General features: G+C 55.7%; 1 protein-coding gene across 1 annotated transcript in view; it reads right to left on the reverse strand.

Annotated features, from left to right (window-relative positions):
* The window catches only part of AP2A2 (adaptor-related protein complex 2, alpha 2 subunit), a 31145-nt gene extending 14022 nt beyond the window's left edge, over positions 1–17123 (reverse strand). The window contains exons 1-8 of the mRNA XM_014533999.1: positions 16997–17123; positions 15884–16057; positions 14087–14155; positions 7195–7337; positions 6397–6590; positions 5333–5462; positions 3016–3117; positions 1848–1956 (exon numbers count right to left, since the gene is read on the reverse strand). Coding sequence (XP_014389485.1) covers positions 1848–1956; positions 3016–3117; positions 5333–5462; positions 6397–6590; positions 7195–7337; positions 14087–14155; positions 15884–16057; positions 16997–17123 — 1048 coding nt within the window. The remainder of the gene's footprint in view (positions 1–1847; positions 1957–3015; positions 3118–5332; positions 5463–6396; positions 6591–7194; positions 7338–14086; positions 14156–15883; positions 16058–16996) is intronic.
* Between the last annotated feature and the right edge of the window lie 773 nt (positions 17124–17896).

Below are 17896 nucleotides of genomic sequence, written 5' to 3' on the forward strand. Positions count from 1 at the left end.
GTCCTCACTAGCAAGTCCCCTCAAACTGGGGAGAAACAGTGGCCAAATTGTAGCTCCATTTAAAATAGGATGGTTTAGCAGCTGGGGTAATGACACATACATTCTAATGAAATCACGCATACACTTACTGAGATATAGGTTATGTAAGCCAAGAGAAGATAAAACCTCATGTACATGGACATTATACGTGATATATAGAAGCTTTAGGGGGCCGGGTTGGGTCGCTCAGCTGGTTAGTGTCGTCCCAATACACCAAGGTTGTAGGTTTGATCCCCAGTCAGGGCACATACAAGAATCAACCAATAAAGGCATAAATAAAATACATGAACAACAGATTTCTCTCTCTCTCTCCCCCTCTCTCCCTCTCTTTCTCTCTCTCTCTCTCTCCCCCCCTTCGCTCTCCTTTCCTCTCGCTCTAAAATCGATAATATTTTTTAAAAAGCTTTAGGGAAAAGGGGAAAAATATTTTTTCCCTGTGCTATTACCAACAGAAATAAAGAAAATGTTACAAGAAACAATACAAAGAGAAGGAAATGTTTAAGTTTCTATTCAAACAAGAAAAAACAATGGATCAAAAAGAATAAAAACTAGTAGAACACAGGAAACTAGTAGAACACGGGAAACAACTAGTAGAACACGGGAAACAACTACTAGAACACGGGAACACGTCTACAGAGACACCACCTCCGGGGGCTGGAAAACCAGCCGTGTCAGAGAGGACGCGAGCCTCCAGCCCTGTGACTCAGACGCAGAGCAGGGCCCCCGAGAAGCCCCGAGAGACCTGAACTTAGAGGCACAAGGAGGGGGACAGGATGGAGGGTCCCAAACTACAACGCATCAGAACCAGCCCAGAGAGAATCGGAACCTTGGGACGGAAAAGAGGACGGGGACATGGCAATCACACCTCTGGGCAAGTGGGAGGGTGGGGGTCTGAGTCTGGGTCCCCGGATCTCGGGGGGAGGAGGAGAAGGAGGAGGAGGAGGAGGCAGCCAGTTCCATGGAAAGGTCTGTGGTGCTAAGGAGTGGAAAGGCACCCGCCCAGGGAGGCTGTGTGGTTCATACTTGGTATAAAAGATACTCAGTATAGCCGTTACTTGACATTAGCGAACACCCTGTATAAAAACAAGTTAGATTCCAATGTAAAGGTTGCAACAACAAAGCAATATTTAAAGAAGGGAGTGGGAGTATCTAACAAAATTTTCATGTTTGTTCTTCAACTCAGATTTCTTCTCCTGACACCTACAGCACTGCTCACATCAACCACCTTTTCCTATAAACAAACACAGAAAGCTCCTCCTCCTCCTCCATGTGCATGTTACGGTTACAAAGATTACTGACTACTTAGGATACAAAGTTTTTCATGGTTTCAAGTTTTATTTTAAAAGATTGTTTCACAACCCTGCACTGATCTGACAGTGTATATGACAGTGTATAGACACAGAGATGACAATACTGCAAGCGCTCCACTAGCTTTCTCTGGGAAAACCAGGATGCGTGGCCACCTCACAGAGGGATCCACAGGACAAAAAGCAGCGGCAGGAAAGGACTTTTTTTTTTTTAATGTTTTTATTGATTATTTTAGAGAGAGGGGAAGAGAAAGGGAGAGAGACAGAAACATCAATGAGAGAGGAACATCGATCGGCTGCCTCCTGCACACCCCCTGCTGGGGATCAAGCCTGAAATCTGGGTATGTGCCCTGACCGGGAATCGAACTGGTGACCTCTTGGTTCATGGGTCAACGCTCAACCACTGAGCCACACCGGCCGGGCAGGAAAGGACTTTAAAGAGAACAAACAGAAGATCTAACCCCAAGGGGCTGAGCTGACCCTGTCCGTGTGAGGCCATACCTGGGGGTGGGTAGCACTGTAGCAGCCTCAGAAGTTTGACTGACAGCCAGGGAGCCGGGACAAAGTAGTAAGTGTAATCCTGCAGGTCTGTTGACGCGGAGGTCACAATCTGTAAAACAACACAGGTGGGAGACACTGCGGGCAGGTGTCCCCAGGAGGAGCCCCCACTGTGGGACCCACACAAAGCCACGCGGACCCTGGTTCCACAGGTCACGCACTAACCGAAAACCTGGTCTCATTCAATGTGCTAAGAATGTTTAAGACGCTCCTCTGTACTTGAGAGGTGAAGGGGCGCGGCTGCTCCAGGTTCACACCTGCAGTGCCCGTCCTCACTGGGGCAGCTGCGTGCTGCCGCTGTGTGACGGCAATCCCGCCTGGGACACACACCTACGCTGCTGCCGCCTCGCACAGAATTCCACGGCGCCTGCAGAACTCAGTCTTTCCTTTGTGGACCGGAAAGTGAATGAGGCACAAAAGGGAGGCCTCTGGTCCCTCAGAAGGGAGCAGCTGGTGTCCTGACCCCCGCCCCACACCCCCATGTCTCCCAAGCGTACACCCTGCCATGAGCCCCCTGCCATGAGCCCGTCGAGGGTGGGGGACCCGCCTCCTTTACTCGCAGTCCCAGCACAGCCCTGGCAGGGCAGACACTCATCAACCCTCTGAACACACAACTGTCCCCAAGACACTGTCCCCACTCCCACAGCCCAGCATTGGGGAGGTCAGGTAGCCTCACCCCCCAGAGCTCCCAGGGGTGACACGAAGTCACAAAGAGGCGGCTGTGGCGCATTCACCCGGCATCAAGTGAATGAAAAGCACACAAAACAAACGTAATCCCACAAGGTTGACCAGAACAAGTCAAACACATGAGAACATATGCTGCTCGACCATTTCTATAAAATCAAACCGCGCAGGGCCGTGAGGACAGGCTGGGCCCCGCCCGCCGGGTGAGAGGGGCTGGCAGGCTCTGCTCCAGCCCCTTCCCACACAGACAGTGCTCAACGGCCTCAAGGTCAAAAGGAAGCTCACCGATTACTAAGCAGCTTTCACTCTTGAATTTACAAACCGTGCCACATACCCTGCATTCTAAAAACCAAACTAATATATTAATCGCATAAAATAACCGAGACCAAAACCCACCCTGAGTTCCGTTCCCTGTCCACAGACTTACTCTGCTTAGTCTGGAGACGGCCAGAGAGACGGAGGTTTTAAACTCTTCTGGGTTCTTCTGTGCTAAGGTGGTGATGAGACTCGTGGCAGCAGTGACCACGCCCTGAAAGGAAATGCAGGCGCGCTATGCATTCCGATTCCATTCAAAATACCGGCAGCTGTTAATCCTCTCGTGTTAAACCCATCCTTCAGATACAACTTTAAATAAATAAACTAAGAGCAACAACCCGGCAGCCCACGGCCACCTCCGGCCGACTGGCTGGGCCCACGGTATTTCTGAAGGTGGAGATGGCACACGCAGGTGGTGGTCTTTATGCAGTTTCTCTTGCAAACCACGCAGTCCCCACACTCCAGCCCCCGCCAGGGCGGGGCAGTAGACGGCAGCCCCCATCCTTGCCCGCCCAGCCGCCTGCCTGGATGTGGACTGTGCCGCAGGCATATCTGCAGCCTCACTTGAATCTTCATGACCCAAAAGTGAGGAGTGGAAAAGGAACTGAAAAAGCCCATTCGGCCCTTTTTGAAAGTGGCCCGGGCTGCATCTCTGCCACCAACTGGGTGGCCCCCAGCACCACCAGGCCCAACGCCCTCCCCCTGCGGGACCTTCCCAGCACAACTCGTGGCCTTGGTTCTCCCGGAAGATCTAAGTAAAGAAGTTTCCTCACAAATATAAACAAATCAAGAAAAATGAACAATACTTCCCGGTGAAGATGCGCCCAAGTCAGCTCAGGAAACTCCCCTGGCATCAGGTGCTCCCCTGCTCCACCCCTACCCCCACCCGGACTCTGGGACAGAGAGCGGGAGAAGTCAGCGCCCTGCGACCTCATCGGAGCCTCGCTGTGCGGGCTCGGCTCTCCGGGGAGAGAGGGCTGCACGGAAGAGACGCGCTAACTGCCTGCCTATCGGTCCTTGGCGGCACGGTAAGTGCCAGAGCCTCCCAGGCCAGACAGAGCGCTCTCACCAGCTCCGTGCGACGGGCAGGCTCTGCCAGGCAGTGTCTGGGCCTGGTTCCCCTACAAGCCCACCAACAAGAGCTGGTTGGGCCCCTGAGCCCTGGTACAGGGTCTGGCTCTCCCTGCGTCCCTGCAGAAAGGGAGGCGTAGGCCAGCGCCCGCTGCACGGCAGCCTACTGTGACGGACACAGGACTGGGAGGGGCCCTCCTGCTCGCACAGACCCCCAGGCTCTGAGCCCTGTGGCGGCAGGAGCTCCCCTGAGGAGGCGGCAGTGATGACCGCCAGAAAGCCACGAACCTGAACGACAGCGTCTACAGAGCACCGTGCCCCGGGAAGCCGTGCTGCGCACCCCGCCCCTCCTGCCCTCTGCCTCCTCCGTGTGCCACCTGAGCTCTGGGATGGCAGAGGCCCCAGGCCCCAGCTCTAAGCCTTCGTCACCCCTGGTTCAAGCCTGGATCTGTGTGAAGCTGCTAAACCTCTGAGCCTCAGTTTCCTCATCTGCAAAGTTGAGAAAGCCCCACTGCCTCATGGGGTCCCCCTGAGGGGCGACCTGTGACCTGAAGCCTCCCAGCCCAGCCTCCAGCACTGCTTCCCACATCCCTGGGCAGAGTCTGACCCTGAGTGACCCGGTGGGAGCCGGGTGCATGGCTGGTACAGGAAGCCGAATCCCCACACCTCCTGCCAGCGCCCCACCCCCACCCCAAGTCTGCTGGCAGACGCCCAGCCCCATCCTGAGGAAGGGCTGCCTCTGTCCAGACACAAGCCTTCCCAGTGAGCGCGGGGAGTGCGGTAGGGACAGCTCACCGGCTGCCACGCCACAGCAAGCTCTCACCTCGGAATCTCCATGCAATGACTGTTTCTAATTTGATTTTTAAGGTAGATTTCTCTTCTGGAAAAATTGTAGTAACCAGCCAACATACTCACACCCTCTACTCAGCAGGAAAATCTGTTTCCCTTGAAGTCTGATTCTCTCATTTATGCAACAGAATTCAGGCAAAATAAGGCCACTCCGTCCCACACCTGCTCCTACTTGACCTTGCCTCCCATGTGCTGTCCCCACACGGCCCTCTTGTGTGGAGGTCTGACCACAGGCACCGGATCGCTCTACACCCCCGTCCTGTCCACACACGGGCACGCCCTCGCTGAACAGGCTGACCTCTGCTTGCTGCCTGCACCCAGCCTGCAGGTGGTTCCCCAACACCGAGTTCCAGGTGAGCCAGAGACCACGTCCGACTCGTCACCCAGGCAGGGGGCTCACAGGCCCGACGGGAGCGCTGTGTGCCGCCCTGACACTGAGCAGCCGCACGGACTGCGTCGCGGTGGCTATTCCTGCAGGTTAGGGGGAGGGCTCATCCAGAGGCGCTTACCAAGTGCTGGTCATTGAGGAGGTGCACCACTCGGGACGCCCAGTCGCCCGTGGGGACCAGGTGGGGAGACGTCCGGTACAGACGCAGCAGGCATAGGGCGGCGCTCTGCTTCGCGCTGTCCATGGTGTCTCTGAAAGACAACCCAGCGGTCACGGACAACACAGCCAGCACGGCCTGGAGCTGCGAGAACACCCACCCCAGCAGAACCGAGCCAGAGGCCCGCCAGTGGGCCGGCTGGAAGGACACGCAGAGTAGGGCTTCAGCCTCAGGGAGGGGTCTGCTCTAAAGAGCTGCCTCGGGACTTCACTCCAACACACTGCGGGAAACAGCCCTCTCCCAAGACTCAGCCTAGCCCCCAGCTGCTGTAGGTGGCCCTGGCTGTGCGGGTAGTCAGGTCACGATCCTCTCATTGTTTGCACTTGACCTTAGCCAAAAGGCCGAGAAGCGATCTCTTTCATTGTTTGAAGAACGCTCTTTTGGTCAACCTGAAGATTTCCTCCCATCTCCAAAACCACCGCCAGGCGTCGTCCACCCGCCCGCCTGCCTGCCCCCAGCACTGAGAAAGCAGGGCCAGCGGCTCCAATGCCTGCGCCTCTCGTGTGGCCGCGGTGAAAAGCCCGGCTTTAGGCTGGGGAGCACCGGGAGGCTAGGTGGGACCCCTGCAGACACCTTGGGGGGAGAGAGGGTCTATCCTGGCAGGAATGTTGGCTGAAGGCACAGAATGTTCGTTCCCAGCACTTTCTATGCCCCTCCCCCACACCCCAGCCCAATCTGCTCCAGGCCCACCAGGGAGCGCTCCAGGGTGGGCCGCCGAACACCAGCCAGCTGGTGAAGCACGGAGGGAAGAGGGTTTGGGGGCTGTCTTTACTATTCGCCTCCCTTTTGGCTTTCTCATCCCTGAGGGCCTGGAGGGCGGGGAGCTGGACTGGACTCCTCCTGACGTCTAAGCAGCACCTCGTCTCCACTACGTAATCTTCAGAGCCGAGCTCGTCCTGTGAAGTCTCTAGGTAGCTGCATAGCTGACTGACTGAGAGGCATTTTCCAACAAGTGGCAGGACACATACCCAGCCACGAGGATCTTGGGGATCTCCCCAGCGAAGGCCTCGGCCATCTCGCGGCTGCCCACGTTGGCGATGCAGTGCAGGGCCAAGCCCATGAAGGTGGGGTTCCGGCTGGCCAGGTCGTTCTTGATGGCGTTGTTGATCAGGCGGATCAGTTCGCTGTTGGAGTTCACCAGCACCGAGATGAAAAGGTACCCCTGGGTCGGAAGACAAGAGAGCAGAAAGCTCCTAACCACCTCGTCCACGTGGGCCCGGAGGCACCAGCAGATCCCGCAGCCACAACCAGCCCCCGCATGTTCCCGAGGGCCCGCGGGCCGCGCTAAGACATGCTATGCAGGACTCGTGGGCACGGGGCCGGGGTGGGGGGCGGCAGGGAGCCACTTCTGTCACGGAGGCTAAGTCTCTGCGTCTGACCCTGCAGGGGGAAGTCCTGCAGGAGGAACCTGAGAGGCAGTCAGACGCCCCACGGGAACAGACACCTTGGCCTGGCCTTCCCCCAAGTCCCACTGCCTCTGCATCGTGATGGTGAGTAACCAGACTCACTGCCGTCCTGAGAGGGAAGGCGCTTGCCTCGACTGTAACTAAAATCACTGGGCGACTTCCAGAACCCAGCTGATGGCTGTCCCCTCTTGACTCTGTCTCTGTGCTCCAGCTCCCCCTCTCCACCCAGGCCAAACTCCAGCCCGTGTCACCCCAAGTCCACCTGCTCCCCAGGCAGCGGGCACGTGATTCCTCCACACTGGTCTCGAGAGGAGGCCCATGAGAGCCCTGTGCCCTCCAGCCCCCCGGAGCGGCACTCACGATCTGCTTCTCCGTGTATCTGTTGGAGCTCAGCAGGTTCACGGCCTCCATGTGCCCAAAGTCAATGTCGTGGCCCAAGAGGAAGATGAAGAGCAACTTGCAGACGTACTTCTTTTTACTGTAGCCATCAAGAGCCTTGTCACCTAGGAAGGGAAGCTGAGAGCTTAACCGAGGAGCAAGGCAGGCAGCGAGGAGTGGCCTGTGGCACAGGCAGTGGCCCCACCAGACGCACGCCGGCCCTGTGCTGGGCACAAATGGCATCTCGGCACTGGGCGCAGGCGCACCTGGCACTGTGCAGGGTCCCCTCTGAACTCGAGAGCGACACTAACACTTCCTGGCTTGGCACCGCGCACATGTTCCGCACCGCCAGGGGCTCTGCCCCACTGCTCCCAGCAACAGGCCTGGGAACAAAAGCCCTGCTCAGGCCACACAGCCCACATGTCCATCTCCATCAAGAAAGTGTATGCGGCCCTAGCTGGTTTGGCTCAGTAGGTAGAGCATCAGCCTGTGGACTGAAGGGTCCTGGGTTCAATTCTAGTCAAGGGCACATGCCCTGGTTGTGGGCTCAATCCCCAGTGTGGGGTGCGCAGGAGGCAGATGATCCATGATTCTCCCTCATCATTGATGTTTCTCTCTCTCCTTCTTCCTTCCCCCTGAAATCAATAAAAATATATTTTTAAAAAAAGAAAGTGTGACAGAACCTAGCGAGAGAACCTGGCTGAAGAACCTAGAGTCAGAACCTAGGGACAGGACCAAGATGGCGGCATAGGTAAACACCGCAGACTGCTGCCGCAAACAACCACTTCAAAAATACAACTAAAAGACGGAACGGACATCACCCAGAACCACAGGAAGGCTGGCTGAGGAGAGACTCTTCAACTAGAAGGAAAAATAACAGCACACCGAGGCTCAGAGGAGGCGCAGTGTGGAAAAAACTCAGGTGCGGAGGTGCGCGCGCAAAGCGGGCTGGTGGCTGAGAGCGCGGTTGTCGTTTTCGGTCAGGGGGGAGTCTCAGACTCTGAGCTCCAGATACGGGCGAATCGCTGGGGACTCGGACCCAAACGGGAGAAGCGGGAGTGTCTGGCATCAGTTGGAAGGCAGCTTTCCCTCCGAGGTTTGCAGCGGTTCCGGGGGTTCTGAGAAGCAGAGCCTCTGGGAACAGGACTGAGGGCACCATAACGGCTCCCTCCGCCCGCCCTGTTGAGCCCGCCCCGCCCAAGCCCTGCGCAGAGCCATTTGCCGGATCGCCTCAGGCAAAGGCTAGATTAGCACCTCCCCAGAGGACAGAAGTTTTCCGCGGCAGACACAGCTGATTCACACAGCCAGTCGGCCTGGTGGTCAAATCCCTCTAGTATTAACTACAACAATCAAGGCTCAACTAGAACAAGACTGCGCACAAAGACCACTAGAGGGTGCACCAAGAAAGCATAAAAAATGCGGAGACAAAAAAACATGACAGAAATGGAGGATATAGAGCTAAAAATCGCAATTTTGAGGGCTTGCAAAAATGTGCTAGAAGCTGTCAATAAACTTGAGGAGAGAGTCACGAAAACTAATGAGACCCTCGATGCTATGATAAAGAACCAACTAGAAATTAAGCATACACGGACTGAAATAAAGAATATTATACAGACACCCAATAGCAGACCAGAGGAGCGCAAGAATCAAGCCAAAGATTTGAAATGCGAAGAAGCAAAAAACACCCAACCGGAAAAGCAAAATGAAAAAAGAATCCGAAAATACGAAGATAGTGTAAGGAGCCTCTGGGACAGCTTCAAGCGTACAAACATCAGAATAATTGGGGTGCCAGAAGATGAGAGACAGCAAGATATTGAAAACCTATTTGAAGAAATAATGGCAGAAAACTTCCCCCACCTGGTGAAAGAAATGGACTTACAGGTCCAAGAAGCGCAGAGAACCCCAAACAAAAGGAATCCAAAGAGGACCACACCAAGACACATCATAATTAAAATGCCAAGAGCAAAAGACAAAGAGAGAATCTTAAAAGCAGCAAGAGAAAGAGACTCAATTACCTACAAGGGAATACCCATACGACTGTCAGCTGATTTCTCAACAGAAACTTGGCAGGCCAGAAGGGAATGGCAAGAAATATTCAAAGTGATGAATACCAAGAACCTACAACCAAGATTACTTTATCCAGCAAAGCTATCATTCAGAATTGAAGGTCAGATAAAGAGCTTCACAGATAAGGAAAAGCTAAAGGAGTTCATCACCACTAAACCAGTATTATACGAAATGCTGAAAGGTATCCTTTAAGAGGAGGAAGAAGAAAAAGGTAAAGATACAAATTGTGAACAACAAACATGCATCTATCAACAAGTGAATCTAAGAATCAAGTGAATAAATAATCTGATTTACAGAAAAAAAAAAGAAAAAAAAAAAGAAAGTGTATGCGCTGGCTCCACCAGCATCCCCCCAAATACTCCAGCACCTGCTCCCCACCCCCCAGGAGCAAGGGCCAGGCTGCAGTGTGCCCAGCATCCTGGCGGCCGCCCCAGGGCACACTGGGCCTGCTCCTCACTCTGCAGGAGCCCAAGTCCACTCCCAACTGCAGAACTTGTCATCAGCCACTGGTCATATCCACAGGCTCCCTGGTGCTCGGGCCCAGGGCAGCATCCCCTACGCACCCCCCTCACCGTCCCAGTAGCTGGTGCTGGAGAGACAGCTGGGGGCTCCTTCAACCCCGGAGGCCACTGCCTCCTGTGTCTCAGCGTCACCTTACAGCGCTCAGTGTTCGTTACAGTGAGGTTCTTCTCCTGACCGCCCAGTCTAAGACAGGCCTCAAAATGCTAGTTCCAGTTAAATGGTCTTTAATTCCAGCAATCCCAAACTGTCAAAGCGAGGCTTTCTGAGCTGTAAATGGGGACGATGAGAGTGATAGCCATGTCCCTGGCTTACCAGGAGGGTGGATGGCCACAAACCAGAGGCATCCTGTCTGTGCCCCGCAGCCTGTCCACTTGTCTGAGGCCCGTGCCCCGGCGGCCCTTGCAGAAGCCGGACACTGCACGGCTGAGCAGCGCCGGGAGAGTGAGCTGACAGCACAGGCTCACAGGGACGAGGAAGGGAAGCAGAAGCGGCTCAGGACAGGTGTTTCCTTTCCTGCCTCTCAGAACCCCGAGTCTCTCTCCAACTAGGCCTGCCGTTACACCACCCACGGAGCTCTCCACGGGGCCCTGCAGGTCTCAGTTCTAGAATTTCCATTTGGTCTTATTTCAAAATCCGCTGTTCCCTTTCACACTTTCCGAGTCTCCTGCTGAGATGTTCAGGTTTGTTGATGACCTCTTTCGAGCGGTGAGCCTTGTTCCTGCTGCCTCTGCTGCTCTGGCCACGCCTTCAGGATTCCCTGCCCGTCCTCTGCACTCCACGCTGGCGGTTGGCAGCGACCTCGTCCCGGAGAGCTCGTTGCAGGAACCCCAGGCAGCGCTGTAATAGCATCTCCCAGACAGGGCTGTTTCTCTCACCTTCACCAAGACGAGGCCTCAGGTTCTGCAGGGCATCCAAGTGTGTGCAGCCCAGCTGATCTGACAGGGTGGCTCACATCCAGGTCACTGCTGCCTGAGGGCATTGCCTTGGGGTCCCCGTTGACAGTGGAAGGCTCTCCACTTTGGGTGGCTCTGGCTTTTTCCCCTCTAGCCAGGGTTGCTCACATTGGGGCCATACTGTGCCCCGAAGGTGTTCAGCAATCTCCTGGCCTCCCCCCACTAGATGGCAGCAGCACCCTCCCACCCCGAGATGTGATGGCCAAAAATGTCTCCAGACTTTGCCCAGTGCCCCTGGAGGGCAAAGTCACCTGGTTGATAACTACCCTGGAGATGTGCTTCCTGCTGGTCTCTGGCTCACAGCTCTCAGCTCTCCCGGCGAGGCGAGGCGCACAGGCGGCAGCACTCCCTGCGGGCCCCCTCCTCTTAGAAAGGCCCAGCCTCGCTGCCCTTTTCCTCGAGGAGGCTCTCCAGACTGTGTCCATGCTATGGTCTTTTAGGCTGTTTTCAGTCCAAGGGTTGGTCTGGGCCACAGTGGCTCCCGAGCACCTGAGCCACGGCTGCTGCAGAGGGTGGGCTCCGAGGCACCCACCCGCCCCGCCCGGTGCCGGAGCCTCGGTGGAGTCTGAACCACGCAGGTTCTCCTTGCCCATCGGTTCGCGCTGCAGGGGCTTCAGGTGTGCCGCTGGGTCAAACGCATGAAAGCTCACTGCCTTCCCTTCCTTCTTTACCGAGAGTCCTGGGACATTTGCGCGTGTGACCTGCACAGAATTTCTAGGGACAGCACGGATCTAGACCATCTAACCTGCCATAAGGGGTGCAAGTCCCCAGACCACACTCTGCGGACAGGGCTGGTGTTCTCATGTCTGCTACTAGTCAGGGCGCACGCGAGCTCAGTTAACACCAACTGGTTAACCGACAGGGGGCAGCCTCCTCTCTACGCAGGCGGCTGGGCTTAGAGAGGCGTGAAGGCGGAGGAAACAATACAATCGTGTTGTCCCAAAGCATCTATATGGACGGCTGGGAGAGTCACCATCTGAAGGGCCAGGGACTTTCCATAACAACATGATTAACAGGTATCAGGACTCCCGTCCTAAACAGGCGTCTACGTGCGTCCACACGCAGACCATCTGGGCAGCAGGCATGGCCCTCCCTTCAGTGGTGAGCTGACTGGCCTGCTGGCGGTCTGCCTTCCTGGGCTTTCCAGCCACGACTAAGTGATGGCGTGGCCGAGGGACTCGCTGTTCCCACGTTCCCACCCAATGCCCGACTCCACGGCGCAGACGGACAGTGGCACATCTCCCCCTGCTGCCTCCCACCCCCACCCACCGGCCTCCCCCTGCACTTTCACTATCCTGCGATCCCACCGAGGGTCTGCTCACGGACAACCCACCAAGGGCATCAGTGTCCCATTTCACAGCTCGGAAAAGAGGCACCAAGGGTTAAGGGACTTGACAAGGTGACACAGCTCCTAAGCCTCAGAGCAGAGACCTTGCCACCAGTGACAGCCCCTCCCTTCAGGAAGCAGTGGGAGCCGTCAGTGCCACCCCAGAGACGCACAGGAGGCCGGTGAGCACAGAGCTGCTCCACAGCGTCCGTCGCCTGGGAAATGCCAATTAAGATGACGGGACACCTCTGCACACCCACCCGTCGGCCAGAATCCAGCACTGACACCCCCTGTGCGGGGCGGGCGCGGGGCAGCGGGATGGCTCTGTGCGGGGGACGCAGATGGTGCAGACGCCTGGCCAGGCAGGTGGTGGTTTCTTGCCGTCGGACCCAGCAATTGTGCTCCTTGGTATTTACCCAAAGGAGCTGAAAAGTCATGCCCACAAACAGCCTGCACATGGGTGCTTACAGCAGCTTTATCATCCCCGCCAAGGCCTGGAGCACCCGCGATGGCCTTCCGGAGGCGATGGGTAAATAAATGGGGCCCATCGGACAGTGGGATGGCATTCAGCGCTAAAAACAAATGAGCTATCAGGTCAGGAAAAGACCCGGAGGGAGCTTAGATGCATGTGACTGAGGGACAGAGGCCGTGACAGAAGCCGTCTGTGACTCCGACTCTGATGCTCTGGAAAAGGTGGAGCTGTGGGGGCGGAGCAGCTCAGGGCTGCAGGGGTGGGCACAGGCTTGTCAGGGCAGCAGTACTGAAAGGTGGACACATCTGTCCAAACCCACAGACTGTCCAACAGCACGATGAGCCCTGATGCTCTGTGGGCTCTGGGTGCTGATGACGGGCAGTGCAGGCTCATGACTGAAAGGAAGTCACCGTCTGGTGGGGACGTCCATGGGGGGAGGCTGTCTGGGGGGGGGGCAGGTGTACCTGGGAAATCTCTGTACTGTCCTCTTAATTTTGCTGGGAGCATAAACTGCTTTGAAAAAATGAAGTCTTAATAAAAAAAGATAAATAAAAAATTTTAAGCAATGAAAGTTACAGACATCTCCCTCATAAATACACACATAAGCAAACCACTTCACATATGATCTCAGGAGCTCCATGGACCGAGAGCAGCCTTGGGCCCGGCTGGAAGTATCACAGCACGGTACTCCCCTGGGGTCAGGGGCACCCTCGTCAGTAATTCCTGAGCCCCGCTAGCTTCCCCATCACCTGGCAGCACAGTACCCCCCCAGGGTCAGCAGGCACCTCAGTCAGTAACCCCCGAGCCCCGCTAGCTTCCCCATCACCTGGCAGCACAGGGAGCCACCGCCAAGCAATCCTGTCTCCTGTGCCGGGTGCCTGGGTTGGCCCCAGCCCGCCTGCACCATGGTCCCTGGGCGATGCCAGCCAGGCTCCAAAGTCTCCCAGAGACTGGAACCAGGCCCCCAACCTGTCAAGTTAACTGGAAACTAAGGCTTACAGGCTTAAGGCTTCACAAGTCCTTAAAGCTGAAAATCGACACCACCTTCTTTAAAATGAGGTGGGTGCTCGGGGAAGTGTGTCCCCACAACCTGAGTGTATCAGGTAGCGTCATCAACATGGCAGAACACGCTTTGGCAGGGGAAGTGCTCGGATCACTTGACAAAACTCCAAACGAGGAACCAGTGGCCTCGGATGCAGGTCTTCATCTGAGGCTCCCACTCCGAGCCCATGAGGGGTCTGTGGGGTCTGCGGGGTCGGCAGGCTCGCATGCTTGGGGCACGGATGAGCGTCCCCCCAGCTCCGGGAAGAGCTAGGGGCCTGGGAAGGGGCCACGCTGTCTGGTCGACTACACAAACGTCTAACAGGTCGAGAATAACCAGTGGCCTGACTTCAAACATGCTTAACTTCTAACAGCACGAGAGCAACAGTACTAAAACCTTAGCTTTGGTTTGAAGTGGGGAAAAAAAAGACTGCGTCCCTCCTACATAAGTGTACAATAGAGCATTTCACAGAAGGGCTCCCACACACTTACCTTTAAATTTTGACCGAATGTTTGCCAGCTCCTTGTTTATTCTCTTTATTTCTGCTTCTTTACTTTTGCCTAAAAAAGAACACAAATGAGTTTCTTTAACTGCCTTCTCCACACACACCCGTTCCCTGGTGAGACGGACACGGAACGTTAAAGGCAGAATCGCTGCTTTCAGAAGCCTGATGAGCAAAGCAAGCTGCCTCGACCAGGGCCAGTGGCAGTGGGGCCGGGCCTCAGGTCCAGGCGGGCAAGCTCCTGAACGCCAGCGTTCATTCACCTTTTTCCCCCTTTTGGAACGAGAAGCACGCAAACACCTGCTGGGCTTTTCCCAGCTCATAGTTTACTCCCAGCGTGCCTGACGGTGCAGGTCATATTTAAGGTATGAACTCCGCCTACTGTAGGCTTCCGATGGTCTCTCCTGATGAAGCCCACCAACCTACACACGCTGAGCTCGCCGCCTGTGCTCCTGTGAGGTGCGGGGATTCTCCAGGACACAGTGGCCGTCGAGCTCTGCCTCCACCTTGGCCTACTGCTAGGTTGGCCTTAATTCAACAAACACATGCGTGCCTTCACAGCCTGCATGGAGTATGGACAAAGCACTGTGCACAGGAGGGCATGCATGTGTGTACGCCTGTGTGCACTGCTGTGTGCCACTGTGTATGTGCCTGTGTGTGCCTGTGTGTACCTGTGTGCCTCGGTGCACCTGTGTGTGTGCCTATGTGCGTGCCTGTGTGCCTCTGTGTGCATGCCTATGTGTACGTGCCTCTGTGTATGCCTGTGTGCCTGTGTGCATGGCTATGTCTGTGTGCCTCTGTGTGTGCCTGTGTGCACCTCTGTGTACCTCTGTGTAAGTACCTGTGTGTGCCTGTGTGCCTCGGTGCACCTGTGTGCGGGCCTGCATGTCTCTGTGTGCATGCCTATGTCTGTGTGCCTGTGTGTGCCAGTGTACACCTGTGTGCACACTATGTGTGCCATGTGTGCATGTGCACCTCTGAGTTCTTCTATGTGTGCGCCTGTGTATGCCTCTGCGTGCTCCTGTGCGCGTCTGTGTCTGTGTGTGCCTGTGTGTGTGTGCGCTTCTCACAGGTGCACAGGAATCTGTGTCGTGCTTCTCTCTGGTATGTCCACTAACTGGGCTGTCACCTCCATGCCCTCTTCTCATGGTGGCAATAGCAGCATGAGGATCAGGAGGACCAGCTCACAAACATGAGCCTGTAACTGGATGGTTTCTTTCCTTTTAGTCCAGGCAGCAAGGCTACTCCCAAGTGTCAAACCCTGCAAGCGCCCGAGGGGAATTCCGTGGGAGCAAAGTGCTACACTGGTCACAGGCAGCGCTCCAAGGGGAGGCGGTAAAGGAAGCCCAGTGTGGCGGGGGTGACTGGCAACCCACAGAGCGACACATGGAATCACAACGTTAGGAGGCCGCCATCCCGTGGGGCGAGGGCAGCCTGGGCACGGCTGGTGGGCTTCAGGGCGCCAGCGCATGCTCACTCCAGCTGCTCTCCTCCCAGACAGAGGGCTCACACAACTCGGCCACCCACACTATTGGGAGCGGCTCCAGCAGGAAGCTCATATTTTCAGATAAAGAACTTGCTCTGGGGAGGTACGGGGTTTACTGCCCTCCGCGGACTTCAGGAATCAACTGGCACTGGGCCAGGCCTCACCAGGCTTGCAGTCTGACCTCTGTGCCACCCCGCACCATCTCTATCTCAAATGTGGCAGGTCGGTCGGCCGCTCAAGACGCCCAGCTCATAACAGGCATCCCAGGATGGACTTGGGCTCTGCTGGCTAATGAGTAACCTGGACTAGCCACAACCTCTGCCCAGAACAAGCCGCCCGTGCGCCCAGCAAGCAGCGGGGAATGCAGCTGGGCCCGGGACTTGCTAACAGCTCCTGGGGTTTCAGAACAGCCGTCCCGCTCGCCAATGCTTCCTCCTGATTGGCGCTGAACCAGCCAACGGACCGTCTCATATCCTGGAAGCACCGAGGGCAGGAGCCTATCACCCAGGTTAAAGTACTAAGTCCGAAATTTACAGTAAAGTTTGGTCTAAAGAAAGACTTAATCTTTGTATAAAATGAATTCACTGAGTACATCAAAAGCCCTAATTGACGAAAAGGGAATTTATGAAGGAAGATATTGCTAACATTATACTGAGGGCGGGCAGCACAGTGGTCAACTGAGCCAGGACACACCGCCCGCCTGGTCTCGGGCGGCACTGACCCTGGGCATCAACGCCACCTCTCTGTGCCTCGGCTTCTCCATCAGTGGGCGTGAGGAGGACCCAGCAGAACAAGCAAAAAGCAGACGCCAAGTGGTGGCACAGGACACCCACCTTTCCCGGAAAGCGCGAGGAACGGGCCTTGGAGCAGACTCCCCAACTGGACTACCTGCTCTCCGAGTCAGAGGGCTCACGCCAGAGGCGAGGCCACGCGCCACCCCGACCCATGCCCGGGCTCTCATCGGCTGTGCTGGAACATACTCACATCACACGACCCGCTCACTCAAAACACACGGTTCACGGGCTTTGGGACAGTCAGAGCCGGGCCTCCACCACCACGCTCAGTCCTGTAAAAACTGCGTCACCCCGGGGAGAGCGGGCCCGGCAGCAGCACTCAGCAGCCCCTCGGCTCTCCCAGGCCCGGCTGCACCCCGCCCCCCCGAAAGTCTCCCAGGGTCCTTTCTGAGGCTCCTTTCACAGGCTCCTTTCACCTCGCTGGTTCACGGCAGGAAGGACCAGTGCGCCGTCCTTTGCTGAAGAACGTCGCATTATGTGGACATGCCACACCCTCCGTGACGGACGGGGCCATTTCCCCTCTCTGGCTGCTATGAATAATGTTGCTATGGACGTTCATGGGCCAGTTTCTGTGAACACGTTCTTGTTTCTCTTGGGTGGACACACCCGGGAGCAGCACTGCTGGGCCGCACGGTCACTGTGTTCCCGTTTGAGGGGTGACAGCTGCTCTCCCGAAGGGCGGCCCCGTTCTCCACACTTGTCACTGCGGTCCCTCCAGCACCGCCATCCCGGTGGGGGAGCCGCATCTCATCGTGGTTTGGATCTGCATTTGCCTGATGGCTTTTAATGTGCTCACTGGATATTTGTGTATCTACTTTCAAGAAACAAATTCAAATACTTTGTCCACTTTTTAACTCAATATTCTGAATACTACCCTTTCAAATACTTTCATTCTTGGGTTGTCTCTTCATGTTTTTGGTTTTGAGGAAGTCAAGGCACCATTCTTGTCACTTGTCCTCTGTCGCATCTAAGAAGCCATTCCTCAAGCTCACAAAGACTTACTCCTGTTCCTGGTCCCATGGCCTCAGCTTCTGCACTGGGCTGACATCCTGAGTCAACTCTGAGTGTGCTGTGGGGCAGGGTCATTCCAGCCTTTTGCATGTGGTTTACGCAGTCACGCCAGCACCATTGGCTTAAAAAACTACTCTTTTCCCCACCGGATTGCCTTGGCACTCTGGTCAAAAATCAACTGTCTGAGCCTGGCCGGCGTGGCTCAGTGGTTGAGCGTCAACCCATGAACCAGGAGGTCAGGGTGCGTTTCCAGGTCAGGGCACATGCCTGGGTTGTGGGCTCCATCCCCAGTGTGAGGCATGCAGGAGGCAGCCGATCCATGATTCTCTCTCATCAATGATGTTTCTATCTCTCTTTCCCTCTCCCTTCCTCTCTGAAATCAATAAAAATATATTTTAATAAAAGTAACTGATTAAAATGTAAAGTTTTTTTTTCTTTTTAACTTTTTTTCTTTATTGATTAAGGTATTACATATGTGTCCTCATCCCCCCATTTCCCCCCCCCCACC

The sequence above is a fragment of the Myotis brandtii genome, unplaced genomic scaffold (genome assembly GCF_000412655.1).
Source record: "Myotis brandtii unplaced genomic scaffold, ASM41265v1 scaffold1236, whole genome shotgun sequence".
In the NCBI taxonomy this organism is placed as follows: domain Eukaryota; kingdom Metazoa; phylum Chordata; class Mammalia; order Chiroptera; family Vespertilionidae; genus Myotis; species Myotis brandtii.